At 32.3% G+C, this 19,903-nt stretch overlaps 1 protein-coding gene across 8 annotated transcripts in view; it reads right to left on the reverse strand.

Annotated features, from left to right (window-relative positions):
- Positions 1-870: 870 nt before the first annotated feature.
- The window catches only part of LOC133188475 (5'-AMP-activated protein kinase subunit gamma-1-like), a 124,564-nt gene continuing 105,531 nt past the window's right edge, over positions 871-19,903 (reverse strand). For all 8 annotated transcript variants that reach the window (XM_061323926.1, XM_061323922.1, XM_061323920.1 and 5 more), the window contains exons 4-13: positions 13,492-13,619; positions 12,539-12,593; positions 10,942-11,045; positions 9,022-9,387; positions 8,678-8,758; positions 8,288-8,410; positions 7,369-7,440; positions 6,968-7,048; positions 5,856-5,949; positions 871-4,379 (exon numbers count right to left, since the gene is read on the reverse strand). In XM_061323926.1, the coding sequence (XP_061179910.1) occupies positions 4,354-4,379; positions 5,856-5,949; positions 6,968-7,048; positions 7,369-7,440; positions 8,288-8,410; positions 8,678-8,758; positions 9,022-9,387; positions 10,942-11,045; positions 12,539-12,593; positions 13,492-13,619 (1,130 nt within the window). In that variant the 3' untranslated portion in view covers positions 871-4,353. The remainder of the gene's footprint in view (positions 4,380-5,855; positions 5,950-6,967; positions 7,049-7,368; positions 7,441-8,287; positions 8,411-8,677; positions 8,759-9,021; positions 9,388-10,941; positions 11,046-12,538; positions 12,594-13,491; positions 13,620-19,903) is intronic.

Raw genomic sequence — 19,903 nt, forward strand, 5'->3', positions numbered from 1 at the left:
ATAAGTTGCATGTGCGGATCTAAAGGGAGGGGGAGTCCGGACCCCCTGGAATGTGCAAAGTAATTAAAAGTATATACAGAAGCAAATAAAAATGACTTTGGGCCCCCCTAGAAAACTTGGGCCCCACAATCACCACCAGGAATAGGTGTTTTTCATGTTGGAAAATGTATTTTTTTTCCCTTTGACTTGTCAAGAAATTTTCTGGGTTTAATACGTTTGGGAAGGGAATATTTTTCCTTCTTTTGCTTGTCAGGAAACTTTTGGGTTGGAAATTTTTTTGAATGGGTTATACCCCCCCCCCCCCCCCCCCCGAAAAAAAAATCCTGGATCCGCGCCCGAGTTTGCAACTTCACTTTTCTTTTATCAATTTTTTTGGGATGCATGTTTGATATCCATTAATGATTCGAATTATACGTTACGGTTTGCAATGTATATCATGCAGTTGATGAAATGATACTAACATATCATTCATGGATTTTAATAAAGTAATCATCTACAAATGCTGCATTTACCATTAGTGGATTTCACACATCAGCAGCACAACAAGTTACTACAATGATCTTCTGCAATTTTCGTTGGAGTTGATCAGTTGTTTTCAACAAAAATCAAATCATGAAAAGATAGAGTTTAGAACAAGAGGCTCATAGTTCACAACTCTCACCCGAGTCATCTTGGCATTGCTGTTCTTCACAGCATTTACCCCACCCTATCCTCGTGGGCATCATTTGAACAAATTTTGAAAATACTTGTGAATGTCAACAACTAAAGTTGGCATTCTTGGTACTGCAGCACAGTCTCAATGTGTGAATGCTGCAAAGACTTGTTTATACACATACTCTCGAATATGAAGCATGCATTAAAAATCAAAGCTTAAACGTTCTCAACATTTTATTGTCAGTTTCTTTCAGCACAACATTTTTTTTCTTGAGTAATTGTCAAATCCCCATTTGTGACTTTCCACTCTCTTGCATAAGATACATATTTTTTTTTTTATACATGTTAAAATGAGATGATGGCTGAATCTTTATGTCACACATGTAGAAATCAGGAACCTCCTACATGCTGAGTAGACATTAGTATATCTATCTCTACATTACTCTGTAATATCTACATACTGACTTCAGTCCTGACATGTAAATTTGAAAATTGCAACTTGATACCCCAAAACAGCATTTCACAAATGAACTTGTTTCAATTTGAACAAATGATTTAAAAAATTCTAACAATGAACATGAAATTAAATCAGTGGTAAATGAACTGAAGTAATTACCACAGATAACAAAAAGCCACACCAGAATCTGAGAGAGCCACAAGTGATATGTCACTCTCTGTAGTGCAACATATGACATTCAAAATACAAACAAATCTATTCACAACAATAGTCAATGATTCTTTTGGAATGCAGATGGTATAGCTTCAACCAATATCAACTTTTTTCTTTTACATTTTATATAGGAATTCTCCATCACTCACCTATGGCTACAAAACCCCCTAATCTGATGACCATGACAATGAAACACTTTTTTTTCAAGGGGGGTGGGGGGTGGGGGTTAACATTAGGTTTTCTTTAAAAAAAAAGTTCACAGGTCTTAAAATAAAATACCTCAAATAAATATTTTTTTTTTATCTCCCATACTGAACTTGTTTTCAATATTTCTTTCAATGGAAATCTAATTAGAAAATTTTAACTGTGTAAAATGTAAAAATTAACTCTTGAAAATGTTTCCAGAAACTTGCGTAAGCAAAACTTCATATATTTCCAAAATTTACAAAAAGTAAATTGAACTCAAAAGTTACATTTTCTCACTTTTTCAGCAATTTATGTTGAGTAATAATTGGCCAAAAATAAAATTGTTTGACTGAACAGATATTACTTCTTAAGTGAGAGAGGCACCTACACATGTATCTAAGCAAAGATGCATGTATTTGAATTTTGGAAGAAAAACAGATTTTTTGTGTTAATATTTATCCTTATTTATATATTTATCCTTATTTAAATATTTAAGTATAATATACTTTGCCTGAAGTTAAAATGATTAAATCATTTTTTTTTTTTTTTTACTTTTTTGAAATTCTTTTTCAAAAGGAAAATGGATTGGAAAGCATGTACGATTGTCTATGTCAAAGCTTTTCCTTCCAATTCTTTATCATTTTTCATGAAGTTTGTATATTAATGTCAAAGTCATACACAGTAAACAATTCAAATAGTGACTATTTTTTCTTCTTTAAATTTTTTTAATCCCAATGATGAGTTAATTCTGGCCAATGTACATCAAGAAACTAAAAAAATAAAATGGTGATTGTCTTTTCCTGTTTTGATATATCCGGCAAAATGGTACATTGGTAACCAACTTTTAAATTGTCTACCTTAATATAAATATCATTTCTTTCCATTTCTACTTATAGGGCAACTCTTTAGAAATATTCTGCTTGGTTTTCTTGAAGCTAGTCCAATGTTCTTGAGAAAAATGAAAAAAAAAATATAAAAGAACAGACAAGAATTTGATCAGAAAAGCTCAAACAAGCAGCGTCAACATAGATATTCATATGATTTGAAGTCCATTGCATTAAAAGTTAAATCAGTGTGTAAATTTTCACAAAGACATATTTTGTATTTGGATAATTATCCAGTCACCTTATGCACACCGATATTTAATGAAGTGATAAAAAAGTTGTCTGGCAAATATTTTCAACAATGACTCTACAAGTGTTCATATGTATTTGTCTGTGTGATAGAGATGCCCTGCCAAAATATATCTGATAAAATACTGGACTGCATACAAATTAAAAAATACTTATTTTGACCAAGAGGGGACACACAATGACAACCCTTGTATTTATCTCTATGTAACAAACATTCACACAACATATTTACAAAATCTTCAACGTACTGAGATCAAATATTACTTGATTAATGTTTGGACGATGGTGTTCAAATTAGCAGAAGCACTTGCTATAAAACAGGCTACAGAATATTAACAATTACTCCAGTGTGACAGTAACATACACAAAATTCTCTAAATCAGTACTGAAGATTATCAAATACAATATATTGATGTGTAGTCCCATGAGAAGCATTTATGTTGCATAAGGAAATCCAGTCTCATCAGCACTTTGTATTCTGGGAGTAAAATATTGAATTAAAGCACATTTTCATGATTTTTATCTTGAGAACTCAGCAGGCCATTTCATTCAATTGAGCTAAAAACATGAACTATCTATAACTATACTAATCGTAATTTATATCACAGCATTTGTCACATGTAAACGGCCAATCCGCCTCAAGTCTCATTCAATCAAACCAAGGTAAACTGACAAATCATCCAATCAAAATAAGGTTAACTGACAAATCATCCAATCAAAATAAAGTTAACTGACAAATCATCCAATCAAACACATGTTAACAAGATCTGTCTGACAGTCATTGTTAATTGGCAAACTATGAACCAAGAAGTCTTTTACATCTTCATATATCCATCTCTCAATCAGCACAAAATGTTTAATCTTGATAAAATGTTTCAACACATGTAATGGACCAGACAAATTAATTAACAAATACATTTCTTTCCCTCAATCTTTCAAACAATATCATTGCCATTTTTTCAAATCATATTACAACAAAATTTAACACAATTAACATCATGTTCTCTGATAGGGTCAAGGAGGTAGAGAGATGTAGGTATACAGAGGCTCTGTAGACCCTACACAATGATCTACAATGCCCAGTGTATTGCTCATACAATACTACACAGTCTTTCAAGAATTTTTACAGACACAACAATTCTCCAAATAATTTTTCCTCATTAATCAAAGTATGGACTAAAATACATTTTTCAAGCAATATGTTCTTAAAAATAATTAGAAGGAAATCATATGATATGGAAAGGAAAAAAAAAATTACTTTGAATATTTGTCCCCAGTTTAAAGATTTTTTGTTGTTGTTATGAATAAAGCATGGTTACAAATGAGTATATTTTAACTGAATTTATGTAAAGAGTTGCTACGACAACTGCCAATACAATCACAGATATATCTGTTTATTTTTTTCAGAGCTATTTTTGTCTTGGTAACTATAGTAACCAACACAAGACTCAAGGTCATCACATGAAACTCCCTGGATCCAAATAATGCCCCAAAATTTTACATGCCACTTCTGGAGTTGAACAATGAAATAACTCCAGATCAATAAATCAGCACATGACAGGTCTCTGCCTTTGGTTGATTCACTGTTTTCTGGCAGGGATCTAACTCTTCACTGTGTTCTCTATTTCATACAGCATTGACAAAGGGCATGGATCCTGATTTATGATGGTATCATTTAATGACAATCCTTTCTGAAGTGTTCAGTCCTCATCAGGATTTTCTGTTGACGAAATCACCTACAATGGCAAAACACAATGTAATAATGAAGTTAATAGACCCTATGTGTATCCATAAAATTCCTTTGAATATAAATTTAAACATCCCTCTAAAAAATATTTTCAAATATATATTCCTATAACATCTTCGCTAGCCAAGGGTTTCTGATACGCTACTCTCCTCATAAACCCTTGGCATACGGTGCTGACAAAAGACGGGATTGTTTTTGTCACGTGATCACAATTCTTACCAGGTACGCACACAGATTGCGTCATCGACAGAAATAAAAAGCGTATTTAAAAAAAAAATGTTTTTAAAGGAATAATTAACAAGAAGGTATTGAGTTATGTTAATTTGTTATTTAAACATGTTAAAATGCAAATCTAGATCTTCAGTATTGATTCTTCATCACATATTTGCACGTAGCTTAAGATATTGGATGACACCATATAGCTATTCATAGAATGGCATGTTATCTTACGGATTGTTGTTTACTTGCGTTTTTCATTCACCTAATCAAAGAGTCAAGATATATCCCGAACGCAAATATCGTCATTTACAAAAAAACAACTGCTGATTGGTCGAACGATGTCGATCAACTCCAATCACAACTTGAGAAAAAAATCCCAACTTTTCTTAACACCGTATGCCAAGGGCTTATGAGGAGAGTAGCGTATCAGAAACCCTTGGCTAGCGAAGATGATTCCTATAAGTGCTATTTCATAACATATTTATCATATACAGTAGAACTTGTCCAATCCGGGTGCTGTGAAATCTGAAATCATGCCTAATACGATGTTCCAACTAAGTCCATTACAGTAAATTCAATTGTTGAAAATATTGTATTCTGGAATGTTGTCTAATCCAGCCAAGTTGTTTGGAAGGAGTGGTTTCCGGATGAGACAAGTTTCACTATACATCTTTATTAAATATATTTACATTATATATATATTTATATTACATATCTATATAAATTACAAGATGTGTTTGTGAAACACTATGTAACACAATTCTGGAGTGGAACATACACTACAGTGCAATAATTATGGCCAATGTTAAAGTTTTTCAATAGCTCAAAGGTCACAGTTGAGGTCACATGATCAAAAATTTCTGTACCAATGGAAAGGTCCTGTCATAATGAACATTCATGTCAAATATTAAAGCCTTACCCTTGACAGCACAATAGTTATGGGCTAGGTTAAAGTTGACAACAGACAGACAGGACAAAAACAATATACCCCGGGGATCTTTTGATCCGGGGGCATAATAAACTATGGCAAGAGATTTTCACTTTATATGATTATGTAGTACAGAAAAATTTAATAAAGCATACATATGACTAAAAATTTTAGTAAAGTTTTGATACTGTATTAATTGTTTTACTTTTATCTAATAATTATAAAGTCAACATTCCTCTCAATCCTATTTTTAAAATAAATTGGAGACTTTTGAAGGATTATTTTGCCAGATCAACTAGGAAAAAGTATTGCTTTTACCAAAAGGTTTCAAAACTAGGAAGTTCAAGATATCGGACAGAGAGACTACTCCAAACATTTTCTTTTCGTCATCCACCACGATCAACCGATGAACCTGTGGAAACATATCATACAATTCACAAATGGCCCAAAATCAAAGTTAATTCATTACTGCTTAAACTTGGCATATGATCTGATCAAACTTAAATCTGTGCTACATTCGGCTGCATTCACACATTTTGCCTTTTCTGGACCATCAATTCATGAGAGGTTTTACACAACAGCAACCTATTTCTTAATTTTTCCTCTTGCAATAAGGTGTGGTCATTCAATTTAACAAATATGAATACCATTAACTCAAGAATGCTTTGAGACAAATTGGCTTAAAAGGCCCAAAGTTCTGAGGAGAAAAATGAAAATGTGGAAAGTGACTTGTGTATAAAGTAGAAGCAGAAATATTTGCTGGGGATTAAATTTTGTTTATTTCATTGTTAACAGTTATAAACGACATTTCATCCTACACGAAAATTTTAAAGGGCTATATTGAACATGGTTACTTTTGAAACAACGAAATTAAATCCCCATGAAACCATTTAAAATCACAGATCTACGAAATTTTATCCCCACGAAAATATCTGTTTCTACAGTATATACATACACTGGAAAACTTGGATCATAAGAATAAGAGACTCTAGCTCAGCTGAGCTAAAAATTATTAAGATCCACCTAAATTATCATTTATAAGTCATATTTCTAAAAATTCAACTTCAAGAGAGACTAAAATTGGCTGACCATTAAAAACAAAGCTACATTTCAGCTATTTGTGCTTAAATCTATGCTACAACATTTCATGTGTGCTAGTATTTCAGACTTCATGAGAAATATAGCAAAGAAATAATCTTGCAGCCTGCAGACACTAACTACATTTTTATAAGATATAATTAGATAAATTCCCATCAATATATTATTTTTTTTTTAATTACAGAAGTTTTTAGTGCCAGTCTAGTCAGGAAGTGTTAAACCAGATAATATTGTCTTCAGAAACACTCTTATATAAATCATGGATGTTAAAAACACATTTATCCAAGGATTTTTTTTTTGTATAACAATATTTAATGATTGCAGTAGTTTACCTCTGCCTTGACAATTTTCTCCATCACCACTTCTAAGGTATCGTCCTTTTTACATGTCACAACTCCCTCAAACCATCCTTCCTATATAGGAAAATGTCAGCATTATAAAAAGCCACAAAAAAACCACACTGTTATATACACAAGTTAACTCAGTCTTATTTCTACTTGCATCAACACTTCTTAAACTGAATGTTTTAATACGTTTTTCCCCCTAAAGAACAACGAAGTTTTTAATTTTGCTACACTGAAAAATCTATACAATTACTGTTATAAGTGCTAGATTCTTTGTTTAAGAGTTATCACCATTCTTAATTAACACATACAGTTAATTAAGAATGGTGATAACTCTTAAAGCACTCAGTGATATTATTCATATTCTTTGATCATTGATTGGGTAATACCTGGGTTCTGTGCTGTAGGGCCTGTTGTATGGTAATGTCAAGGTCATTATAGGTCTTCTCTGCTGCTAAATTCTGAAAAAAGTTGTTGTAAATCACTGTATAATACACATCTGAAATGATACTTCAGAATCAAACTCTGATGAGACTGTAGCCCTACTGGTTTGTATTTGTTACCAAGAAAGGGAGAATTAGTACTTTGCTATGAAAGTATGACAATCAATAAATAGAGTTATGATCCCTGGTTAAAATTAAAAATTAATAAAAAGTACTGTGTATCTTAGCATAGTCTACATGTGTACCAAATTTAACTGAAACTGGAAAACTGTAGGAGAAATAGCAATTTAAAAACAAAAATTATAGACAAACAGCTAGACATATGAAGGACACCTTACTATATATTGTATAAGCTCTCAGTACAGTGCAATTACTTAAAGAAACTCCAAAGCTTCCGGAAGTGGGTATCTAAAAGCATTTTGTAAGACCTGTGCCTTAAACCTTTCAAGAAATTCCCCTTATTTTCTCTATCCCCTTTCGATTATTTTTGACACAAACTTACATGTATCTTTCCTCTCATCTAAGATCTTGATCACTTATCATCAACGATACACTACTTCAGATTTTAATATACTGTATTAGCGGAAATTTTAACGAGACAAAAATTAAACGATTTGTCCTGAAAAATCAGTATTTATTCTAGCGAGAAGTAATTTTAGCAATTTTGTGAGGCATAGAAAAATAATGGTAACCTCTCACGAGGAGTGAATTGTTAGCGATATTTAATTTTAGCAGTCTCAACAACCTCGCTAAAAATGCCAAAATTAATTCCTCGCTAATATTTCTGCTTATACTGTATTGAGCCAAAAAATAGCCTCCCTTGCTAGAGTTGTATTTTTTCCTGATGTAGATAGAGCATACTTACGATGACATCAAACTTGGCGTAGATGTTAATGACTTTGCCCTCCTCATCACAGATAGGCAGAGCTGAGATGTGATGATCCACAAACAAGTTCAGGGCTTTGATGATTGGAGTGTTAGGTGTAGCCTACAAAACACCAAAGTATCAAACTGATGAATAAATGCTATAAAGTCACAACTTTTCTCAGAAGTCTGTGAGGTTCAGATATTAGTTTTGTCCAGAACTTGATATATATATATATATATACACACATATATACAAGCAATTAAGTCTGCTATATTTCCTCACTTACAAAGAACCACAAGCAAGATTTTTTTCTAAGCAAGAGGCAATGTTTGAGGCTCTATTAGTATTTTGTAAATCTTTTATTTATGAAGCTATTTTGATGATTACCTTCACCAAGTTCTCATAAGTTCCTATGGACAGCTCCTCCAAACTTTGTCTCATGTAGCTGGGTTTTGGCAATTCATTGATCTGGAGAGGGAACAAATCTCAAAATAACATACCATTTGTACCTATCAATCACTTTAAACATTATCTAAAGTTGTTGGCTATTCGATAGTTATGGAACTTTTATAGACATGGATATAAAGATGGGATAAAAATTTCACAGTATACAGCAAAAGATAAATATTTATTTCTAAATTTTTATGCAACTTTGGCAAATTTTGGGAATGATTTATATCACTGTTAATCAGAGTTGATGAGTGGAGTTACCTTCCTTTGTATATACTCACATAGATATAGAGGAACCTGAGAATTCGTTTGTGAGTGAGGACGTAGAGGGCATTGCCAGTCAAGCGGTCCACGACAGGAAGTCTGTGAACTTTACATGTGATCAGTGTTTTAATGGCTTGGTAAAGATTGGCGTCAGGCTCGATGCACACAAACGGCCTCTGTTTGTCCCGTAACTCTTCCCTCCACGTCTGAATTTTGTGATTTTCTAACTCGTCCATTTTTATCAGAGGTGATTTGTAGTACTTATGTAGGATATTTATAAAGTCTGTGATGGTTAACATGCCTACATAGTCCTGTTTAGTGGTATCCCACAGTGGAGCCGCCCGCACCCCATTATAAACTAATGCAAAGAATGCCTTCTTCACCTGCAAATATACATATAGAGTTAATTTTTACCATACACTCACACTGACAAGTTCTCATTTTAAAGTGCTGTAAATCTAAAATGCTAAATGAGTGCTTCTAAATTTACAGTGCTGTAAATCTTCAAATGCTTTATGGGTGCTTCTCAATTTACAGTGCTGTAAATCTTCAAATGCTGCATATATGCTTAGGAGTCAGTCTGTTGTAATTCATTAAACAGTCAAATAAGGAAAACAGATGGCATCTGAATTTGTTTCACTGGCACATGCAAGATGTCCCATATAATACAAGAATGACACTTCAAGTATGACTGGCTACAAAACAACCACCCTATATTTATATGGAGATATTTTTAAAAGAGAATTTATAGATCTTACAAATTTAGATCATTCAAGGCAACATCCAGATAATATATATTGCACCACAACAGAAACCCCTTTTAATTTTGTTCTGAAGAATGCTTTTTTACTTCCTTTGCAGAAATCTTGTACATGAGCCAAATACATACACAAATATACACAAAAGTAATTGGAAAATGATTTAATATAATCATGGAAATCATTGAGTGTGGTAGAAAGGCTGACACACATTCTCCAACATTGATTAGACATAAAAATTCATCAGCTCCCCGATTTTATCGACTGTGTCAAGGATGTAACAAATTGGCTAAAGTCCAGGGGCTTTCTATGTATATAAAGGTAAATTCTACCTCATGAATATTCTACATAGATATTGAAGATATTTAAACACCCATTTTGTTAAAAGATCAAGGACACTTTGGAATGTAAAATGAATACATGAACCATTTTTGAAATGACTACCTCGTTTCAATTTTCAGATGTTTTTCACATTTGAAGGTATGAATGCATGCATTCTTGCACGCAGCTCTTTCTTTAGTTCAATTTTTGTTCTGTGTTTATCAAGTCTACATGATTTACTCAAGCAACGCCTGACCACTCCTCTCACATCAATCGGTAATAAACCATTTACTTACAAAGCTGTACTTTATTTTACACAATAAGCATGCTAACGACAATTTTGATATTCAAACTTCCTCAAAAAGACAGGAGAGGTGACACTGCAGGTAAAAAATAACCCACTGTAGATCTACACAGGTACACGTGTAATGCACTTTTACCAGCGCCTACCGTCTAGGCAGGAAAAGCATTTCCATTAATTAAAAACTTATCTAAATAGTGTGGTTTAATTTACATAAACACACCCATTCACTCTTGTTAAAGACTGTAAAGACAATTAAAGGCTGTGTTCTCAAAAAGTCCATTTCTGAGAATACAGTGAAAAACAAATACAGCAATTAAGTCACAGAATTCGTGATGTATTTGGAATCTCTTTTATAAATTTGTAGTTTGAGATACATATTAAGCCTGACTGAATTAATCCACTGGTATATATACAATGTCAAAAATTATCCATTTACATACTTCATATTACCATGAATTTTTTCTACCTTGCCTTTTTTTCATATCAAAAAGGTGAATAATGGTGTTATGTAACCACAGAGTTTGATCCATCTTCTCTGTAAAATGCATACTTACATTTAACTGGGTGTCAAATATTACTAATTTGGCACTGGTTGGAATTAAGTCATAACATTTGTGTGCTCGCATAAATTTTGCAAATGCTTGGTCAATGTTCTCATCTACAAAACAAAAACATTTCAAATATCAATCCAAACATGTTAATAGTTCTATATTGTTTAATTAATATGCTTATAATAGATTGATGACCTAAACCCTCAATCATGCGATTTTTGCTCCTGTTATAGGGACAGAGTTTTCCCTAAGAACAGGCTACCAACCAAATTGACTGCTTCAATTGATAAAAATGCCCTTAGAAATCAAAATTTTTAAAAAATAATTGTTGTTATAGGTCCTTAATTGATCTCTAACCCTTTACTTTGAAATAAAGGGATTAAACACGGAGGGATGAACAATTCTGAGGATCCTTCACATATAACGCTTTGTCGCTTTGTTTTGTAAAGTAACATTAAAAAAAAAAATTAAAAGCCCATATCCTTTAAACCTTTCTATAAAATTGTGGACAGTGGCCTTATAGGGACTTCATTTGAACAAATGCATAAAAGCTCATGCAGTTAATGGTTTTATTGTTTTTCCATGTATAACACTGTCCAGCACTGACCAAAGAAAAAAAAAAACTTTAAACTTCTAGAGGTACCTCCTATACCCATATATCAAAAGTTCTTGAAATAGCTATCAAATGAATTTCATCACTTAGAAACATGCATTCCTATGGATTTTTCTACAGATTCAAAGGCAAATCTCTGGCTCCATCTCTGTCTTAGGGACAACAGCTAAAACTTGAATACACTATGATCAACATCTCCTTGCTTGCAGATTTTCATATGAATTAAAAGTTCATTTTGCAAAAACTTCAAATTGTTAAAAACATTTTTACCTACAATTAAAATTTGTGCCTCTATAGCTTTAGAACTTGCAGTATAACCTCTAAAGATACTAATGAAAATTGATACTGAAATAAATCTTGCCATTTGCTGTACTTTTTTTTAAAAAGAGAATTTTCTTTTCTTGGAAATTTGCACCTTTCTACCATAAACAAAATTAGAGAGGTTCCAAAGTTGACAGCTCACATTGGCCCAATACATAAGCACTTCCTTAGCCAGGTTACCAGTAATTCTAAAACTCCAACTTGGAAACAGAAACTTTGAAAACCAATTTTAATTATGTTACACAAAACTTTGAAGAGAATAATCCAGTAACTCAAATGCTTCTACAAGTCAAACAGCTTTGTTCTGGACTGAGCCACAAGAAGGTATCCTAGCTGCAAGCTGCTTCAATTATACAGCATATTCACATGGGGGTTGAAGGTCATTATTCTGCCTTATAAGACCTCTACTATAAGACCTTTACCTGTATTCTGGATACTGTTTAGTACTAACTTGTGTACTTGTAACTGTGTTATACATCTGAATCAGTAGTGACATTTCATTTCAGAAGACACAATCAAGAAAAGGACTCTTTTAAAAAGAAAAGAAAATTTTAGTTATGTCTACTCTGGGGGTGGGGGTTATAAAGTTACTGATAACGATTTAATGTCAGTCTAATGTCACAGAAAATGTCTAGTTTGAAGCTTGTTTGAGCAGTTGATGCTTACCTAAATCCTCTATCTCCATGTTAGACATCTCAGGAAGATCTCCCTCCAGATTGAACTGAAAGTAAAAAACAGAGGCTCATGAGCTACAATGCTCCTCTGAATCACATTTCTCTGACAAATACATATATTGTTAAATGACATCCTGTATGTGGCAATAAACATCAAATTTACAGTTTCAATGATTCTAATTATCAGAATCATGAAAATTAATACATACAGACCAAGTTCAAGCTCACATATTGCAAATGAAAGTTGTAAAAATAATATTTGGTTCAATTATTTATAAAAATATCACTTATCTAACTTAAAATCTATCATTTCTTTCTGGTTACATGGACTTTTCTGTCCCCAATAGTTTTTGAGATAAAATGATTATACACCCAATTGTTATCTCCTTATGTCCTTATTAACAGTAAGTACCATGCATTTTACTATTTCACCAATTCTACAACATATATGATCACCATTCAGAAATTGACAATTATGAAAATATTTGACAACAAACTGGTGGACAAGGTAAAGTCCACAGAAACGGCAAAGGACTGCGTCTCTAAAGAGGCTAGGTCATCATAACCTACTCAATGCCCCAAGATACATCAGCTGACCAACTTATTCTACGCCTAACAGTGTAGAAATTTTTTTTCTAGAAAGACATAAGTTAATTTGCATATATGTACACCCAAAAGGAAACCTCATATAGCTGAATGGATAATGCTATTCATAATATTGAAACCTTAAAAAAAGAAAATGAGCATGTAAAACGAAGTTGAACCTCAATCAACATCTACCAGTGCTTGTTGAATTAAAAAGTACATCCATGTGACTTTATTTCCAAAATTAACAGAATATATAACAAAGATTGCTTAGTCTGTATTCCACATTTTTTTTTCTATTCTTTTATAGAAGAAAATTCAGCATGTAAACAAAATACATTTTATGTCTGGGAAGCTTACCCGTACTGGAGGGTCGGAGGATTTGTAGATGATGGCATGTGTGTGATCATTGGTTAGAGATGAGGGACCCTTCATGAGGGGAGGGGCTGACTTTGGTTCATTCGCATTTGAATTTTTCCTTGGAGATACTGCAAAATTAAAAAGAAAACCTTAAAAAACAAAACATTTAAATCACATACTTCACTTGATTAACAGAGACATGGAAAAAGAAAAAAAACATACATAAATGCTTAACTTATTGTTCATGGAATGATGTCTAACAATTTGACTGGCACCATACAAAGAGAATAAATCAAAACAATTCATTTTCTTAATGTCAACAGACACACAAGCCCATTCAATCAATGTTCAACATTTATAAGGTGTATGCTTTTTCTGTACAGCTATTTACTTGAGAGAGTTGATGACACGATAAATCGGGATACCCCTAGAGATAAGAACCAGTGATAGCTATAAATCATAATTTTGCCGCGAGTTTAATTGTTCATCTAAAAATATATTGAGCAGTACATTAGACCCCTATTAAAGTATTCTTTTTAGATACACAAAGAAACACAGCAGACTTAAAATGTATATTGATTTCCCCCCTAAAGTTAATTGAATACACAACAAATACACTTTTCAATAGCCATAAAAGCTTTCTTTAGGTTGGAGGTAAAAATTGATTTTCTTAATAACATTAACACAATTGACAGAGGCAAGCAACTTCTTTCAGCTAATTTACACTTGCATTGCCCTCAATTTTGACTCAACTACTAAACCATATATATATAGTATAATTATGCATGCATGCATATATATATATATATATATATATATATATATATATATTCATGTGCACACCAGACTGTCTCCTACTTTTTCCTGCTTAATTACTGGGGCTATAATATATATAATCATTATCGTTAAAGGAAGGGTGACCATCATCAACTGTTTCTGCCAAGTTCTGAACAACTGTTTTTATGAACATATTTTATTATGCAAAATACATAATTAAAAATTAAAAATGTCTGAGTGAAGGAAAGTCTTTGTATATAATGACATTTTTTCTCCTACAACTTTTGACAGGAAGCAGAACTTAAATAAAATAGAGAGAGAACACCTTGCCTATCTCAATATATACCGTTAAAGGAATCGACAGATTTTAATATTCCAAGTTGTCACACTGCATGTATACATAAATTATCATTCTTAATTGTATGAATAAAAGCTAAGTGGTTTTATACTGATTTCATTAAATAACATCTTCAGAATGAAATTATTAAAATAAGACATATTTTAAATATTTGCTCATTAACTGATACTTGCAACCCAGATGCCCCCCCCCCCCCCCCCCAAATCCTCTGCACTACTGCATATTTCTAGGTCATTCTCGGTCATCAAGTGATGCACTAAACCATACAAAAATTCATGATTCGTTATGTTAAATTCAGAACATCTTAAAAACACAACAAAGCCAAACAAAACAAAAATAAATAAAATTTAAACACAAATCCTTCTGGTCGTGCCTGTAAATTCGAACATTTAAAGGTAAAAGATAACTTTATACCCAATTCATTAGGAATTTAAAGATGTCAAGTCAAAAAAGGTTGTAAATTACATAACTTCCATGCCCTCCCCCTTTCAAGCTACCCAAAACCATTTTGGCCTGGTTTTTTTCAGCCTTATAAGTATACCATTTTTGGACTGTTATCTTGGCTAACCTATTTTGGGCACACCATTACTGGACTGAAATCTCTAGCTAACCCTCTTTGTACACATTACACTAAAACCTAGTTTACCCACTTGTGTGTATAAATGTATTGACTGTTGATCCAAATGCCTACATCTAACCCAATCTGTTTCTGCAAAATTAATCACAATTTATGCAACAATCAAACAGCAGCTGTTTACATCAGGTTTTATTTTTTCCGAGTCAAGGTCAGGTCAGGTGATTTTCTTCAGCTTTTAGAGCCGCTTTCATGTCAGCATGCAAGTCTTCAATATATCCAAACAGTGAACAATAAACATGTCAGCTACTTAACTATTACATTAAACTTTTAAATCTGTTTGTTTTAATGCATAAATATACATTTTCAGTCCATATTAATTAAAATTCACAAATGCATCATTCAACCAAGAGTCTATTTCTTTTCAATTGTGCAAATGTAACTGTGTCATTATGTTGCTATAATAGGAAACACAAGTCCTACTTCTGTAACCTACTTTTTGATGGCTTAAGAACATCATTTGTTACATAATCTCAAATCCCATCAACATAGTAGTGTATTTCATGTCTATGACTATTATCCTTAGTTAGCCCCGAGTTAAGACCATGTTAATACATTATTACTACATGCATTATAATCATTATTAATATTTTTATCTGGGCTCGAGATGATTAATTGATCTTGCTAGCATTTCTCTAATCAATTGATGTTGGTAATCAGGTTTTCTCCTGAAAACTTGGACTAGACCCAGAAAACAAGTGATAGACCATATGAATTTGAGGCAATAACAAAGCAAACATGAAGACATGCCATTGGTGTAGACCTATAGATTAGTATTCAGGTTTTCTGGACATATATTTTTATTTAAAAAAAATGAATAAATACAGAACAAGGAATTAGCTCATTCACTATCTGAAAGAACTTATGCAGCTGAACTAATATCACTTCAAAGCAAATATCTCTGAAATTATTTCTGCTTAATATCTCTTCTTGAAGTATACATGTTTAATATACATATTTAATTTTCATATCTGAAAAGAGGTCAAGAATTTTCCTTATTGCCCAATCATGCTTTGTAACATTATATATACACTCTTATGTGGCCTCTCTATAACAAACAGGATACATGACACATTTCTAACCCCCTTACACTAAACTTGTTACAGCACATGTAAAATATTCACACCATATAAATTTACATACAGTTGAACTTCGATATCTCAAACACTGTTATCTCCAATACCATGGATATGTCGAAGTGATTTGGATGTCCCAACCTCTTATTCTTTAAGCATTTTACCCCGGATATCTCAAATCATCGGATATCTCGAAGTTTTTTCTTGGTCCCATCAAGTTCGAGATAACAAGGTTTTACTGTATATGGGAATGACACATTTTAACCTGTCTGCTGCAAGTTCTATTCTCAATATCTGATGAGGTTTGTGCATTAATTAATTTGTAGTTAAGGACCCTCTATACACTAGAGGAAAATATTTTTTGGACATTGAGAAAATTATAGTGTGTAAAGGTGTAAGCATTTGAGCTTATCTATCACATTTTCAACATAGGGTGCCTTGCATTTACCCCCAGGAAAAATATTCAAAGACAATGAAGTACTGATGAACATAAATCACTGTTGTTTACTTAAGTGGGCAAAATACCTGCAAATGAAGTGTTCTATCTATTCATCTTGGCCTATTAAAGTGTTATGAATGCTTTATTTGATCACAAATTAAGTAATAAATTGTACATTTCAATTTATTTTATTCTTGATCAAAGGGCAGATCACTCTATATGCATAAAAATACAACAAAATCAGAACTCTCTAGTGTGCAGTGTATAGAGGGCTCTTAAGTTGCACACTGTATGACAAAAGAAACTCTTGGATACATCTTTGAGCATGAGATGATATATATACTATATAAATTCATTATACATTTGGAACTGCAAACTCTTTTCGAGATATCCCTGGTATTCCAAATATTTAAGTTCAAAATAGCAACGGTCAATCAAGTGTACATCTGATTATGTACAATCAAATAGCAGTTCCTCAAACACTGCAATACCTCAATGACTCATTTATTTTTCTCCATCACAAACATGTACAGTAATTAAGTCTCCCCAATTGTTGTGACAGTATCAAGCCATATTACCTCAGTATAAAATATCTGCAATATCTTAACTGTAAACTGATAACTTTTATTTCTGCAGCATGAGCACTGCTTCCCTTGTAGTTTAATGTTTCAGAAGAAAAGTTCATTTTCACAGTCTTGATATGAAAGTTATGTAAGTGCAGTTGTATGTGATAAAAGAAATTAGAAAATAATTGTCAATGAAGGGTCTAAGAAGTTGTTCAGGTACACTGCATTTCTGAGGAAACCAAAAAAACAGGGGGTTTTTGGTGAAAATAGTGTTCGATTTGAATACTTGATAGAGTTTTGTCTTAGTCAGAGCAGGAAGGAACTACAGTAACTATCCAGCCTCTCACAGTTATTATATAATTACTGGGAGCCTCCTAGCTATAAGTTTAATGACTTCATGTCTACTGCATTAAAAAAAAAGACTTTGGCTTTATTTATGAAATCTGATGATCATCTTCTTGAGTGGACCAATATCAGGTAGTAATTTTCAACTTTTTTTCCATCATCATTTAATTTTGTGTCTAGTTATCTGTACAGCGCCATGTGTTGCCATGTTGAATATCCTCTAGTAAACCTATCTGTAAAGTTTCAGAACACATGCTGTTGCTCACAATCACATGGTATGCTAATGCAAGAGAGGAATTAAGTTATGTTATGTAATTACCTAAACCAAGTAAATCACATAACAATTTTCATTTTAAACATTTATTTTTATTATTTAATTGTTGAATTTTTTCTTCAAAAATCAAAGGCTAAAGTATATATATATATATATATATATATATATATATATATATATATATATATATATATATATATATATATATATATATATGAAACTGTTGTGTATTCCAAAAATCTTGCCTAATATGATGTAAACTTTAAGTCCCTTTCAATGAATTAAATTGTTTAAAATATTGTCTACTCTGGAATGTTGTATAATCCGACTAATTATCTTTGGAACCGTATCCATCCATTACATGTACTTCTGTTTAATTAAAAATCCACACAGTTCTCTATATATATACACATCAGTAACTTATTTATTGATCACTCAGCATATAAATACAGACCTTTATCAATAATTCAAACCCATAAATCAGCTCTTTTTAATTGACTATTCAACTTGACCTCATTTTTTCTCATTATTATTCAACATTAATATATGAACACAAAATTATCATGATTTTGATCTAAAGTGTTCATACAGTGAAAAACAAAGAGTATGAAATCATAAAGAACTTTACTTTTCTTATCAAATTAAAATCAAAGTCCAAAGAAACTGGGTCAACGTTAATTAATTAAAGCCATAACAGGTGCCTATAGGTAATTAGCCGAGAGGTAATAAAGTTGAAATCGTGCCTCATGTCACATCCCCTGTCTCATCACGACAAATTTTAACTGTTTACAAGAAAAATCTTAAGTCTCGTTAATTAACATCTTATTGTTCTAAGACAATGTCGTGTATATATTAAAGAGATCTACAATAAAAAACATCATTCATTAATCCATCCATCTTAAATTCCCGCCCCAGTTGGAAACTGAAAACATGAAATCATACTGAAATTTCATGAAGCAAATAAAGATTGAGACAGTCATCTTCATTTTCATATGCATCTATTGTTCCTGTGCTGCACAGCCTACTCTCTGAGGTATATTGCACATTCCGCAGAATGGTTGTGGCTTGTGAATAATCATGTCTAATATACACATGTATTGATCCCTTTATAAATCTGAACTGGTCCCTATACGTTAGTCAGGAGATTCATAAATCGATCTTAAGAACATCTAGATTCCTTTGTATTTCACTAACACACAGTAAATGACCCTCCGAGTTCACGTAAAATTCACCAGGTCTCCTCCTCACCGACCTTTGTCAAGGTCACCCCAACTAAAAAAAAATATCTTTATACCTGTGTAAGTCATTTTATCATGACATCCTAGTATTCATTAAATTACAAGGCAGGCTGTCATGTATTCCTTATAATCCTCACATAGAAAACTGCAACTTCAGCAGTTACTTTTATGTCCAAACATTCTAAAACAAAGCTGCAACCATTGTTTGATTCAAATGACAGATTTGACTTTTTTAATGTTTTGTTCAAGCCCACTTCTTTTAATACTCACTTGCTTTGAACATTTCTTGTTTCACGAGAGTTTTTGTAACTTTTGGTTTGTTTCCTTTTTTTTAATTGACTTAAATTATTTTTTAAACTCTTCTTTAAACTGCTGAAGTAAAGAGTATTTTATTTTATGATTATTTCCTATATGTGACAATAAGTTGATATCCGTTACAAAATGATTCATTTAGTAACAAACAGCAAGGAAAAATAAAAACGCAGCCATGTTATGGCACTTACAACCTGAACACCTTTTAACAGGTGGAACACTTCAGACATATTAAAAAGTTACTTAAATCATGTATTACAGTATATCACTTTTAGAACTTTTTTCTAATTATAACAGTACAATGCACAGCTGAATTCTGATGACTAGGCAGTGCTGAACAAATATGAAATTGCATGCAGTGTAAAACCCGCCTTATCTCACAAATGTTCCAGT

This window comes from Saccostrea echinata, unplaced genomic scaffold, assembly GCF_033153115.1.
Source record: "Saccostrea echinata isolate AGI-Se365-2 ecotype Australia unplaced genomic scaffold, CSIRO_AGI_Sech_v1 ptg000016l, whole genome shotgun sequence".
NCBI lineage: Eukaryota > Metazoa > Mollusca > Bivalvia > Ostreida > Ostreidae > Saccostrea > Saccostrea echinata.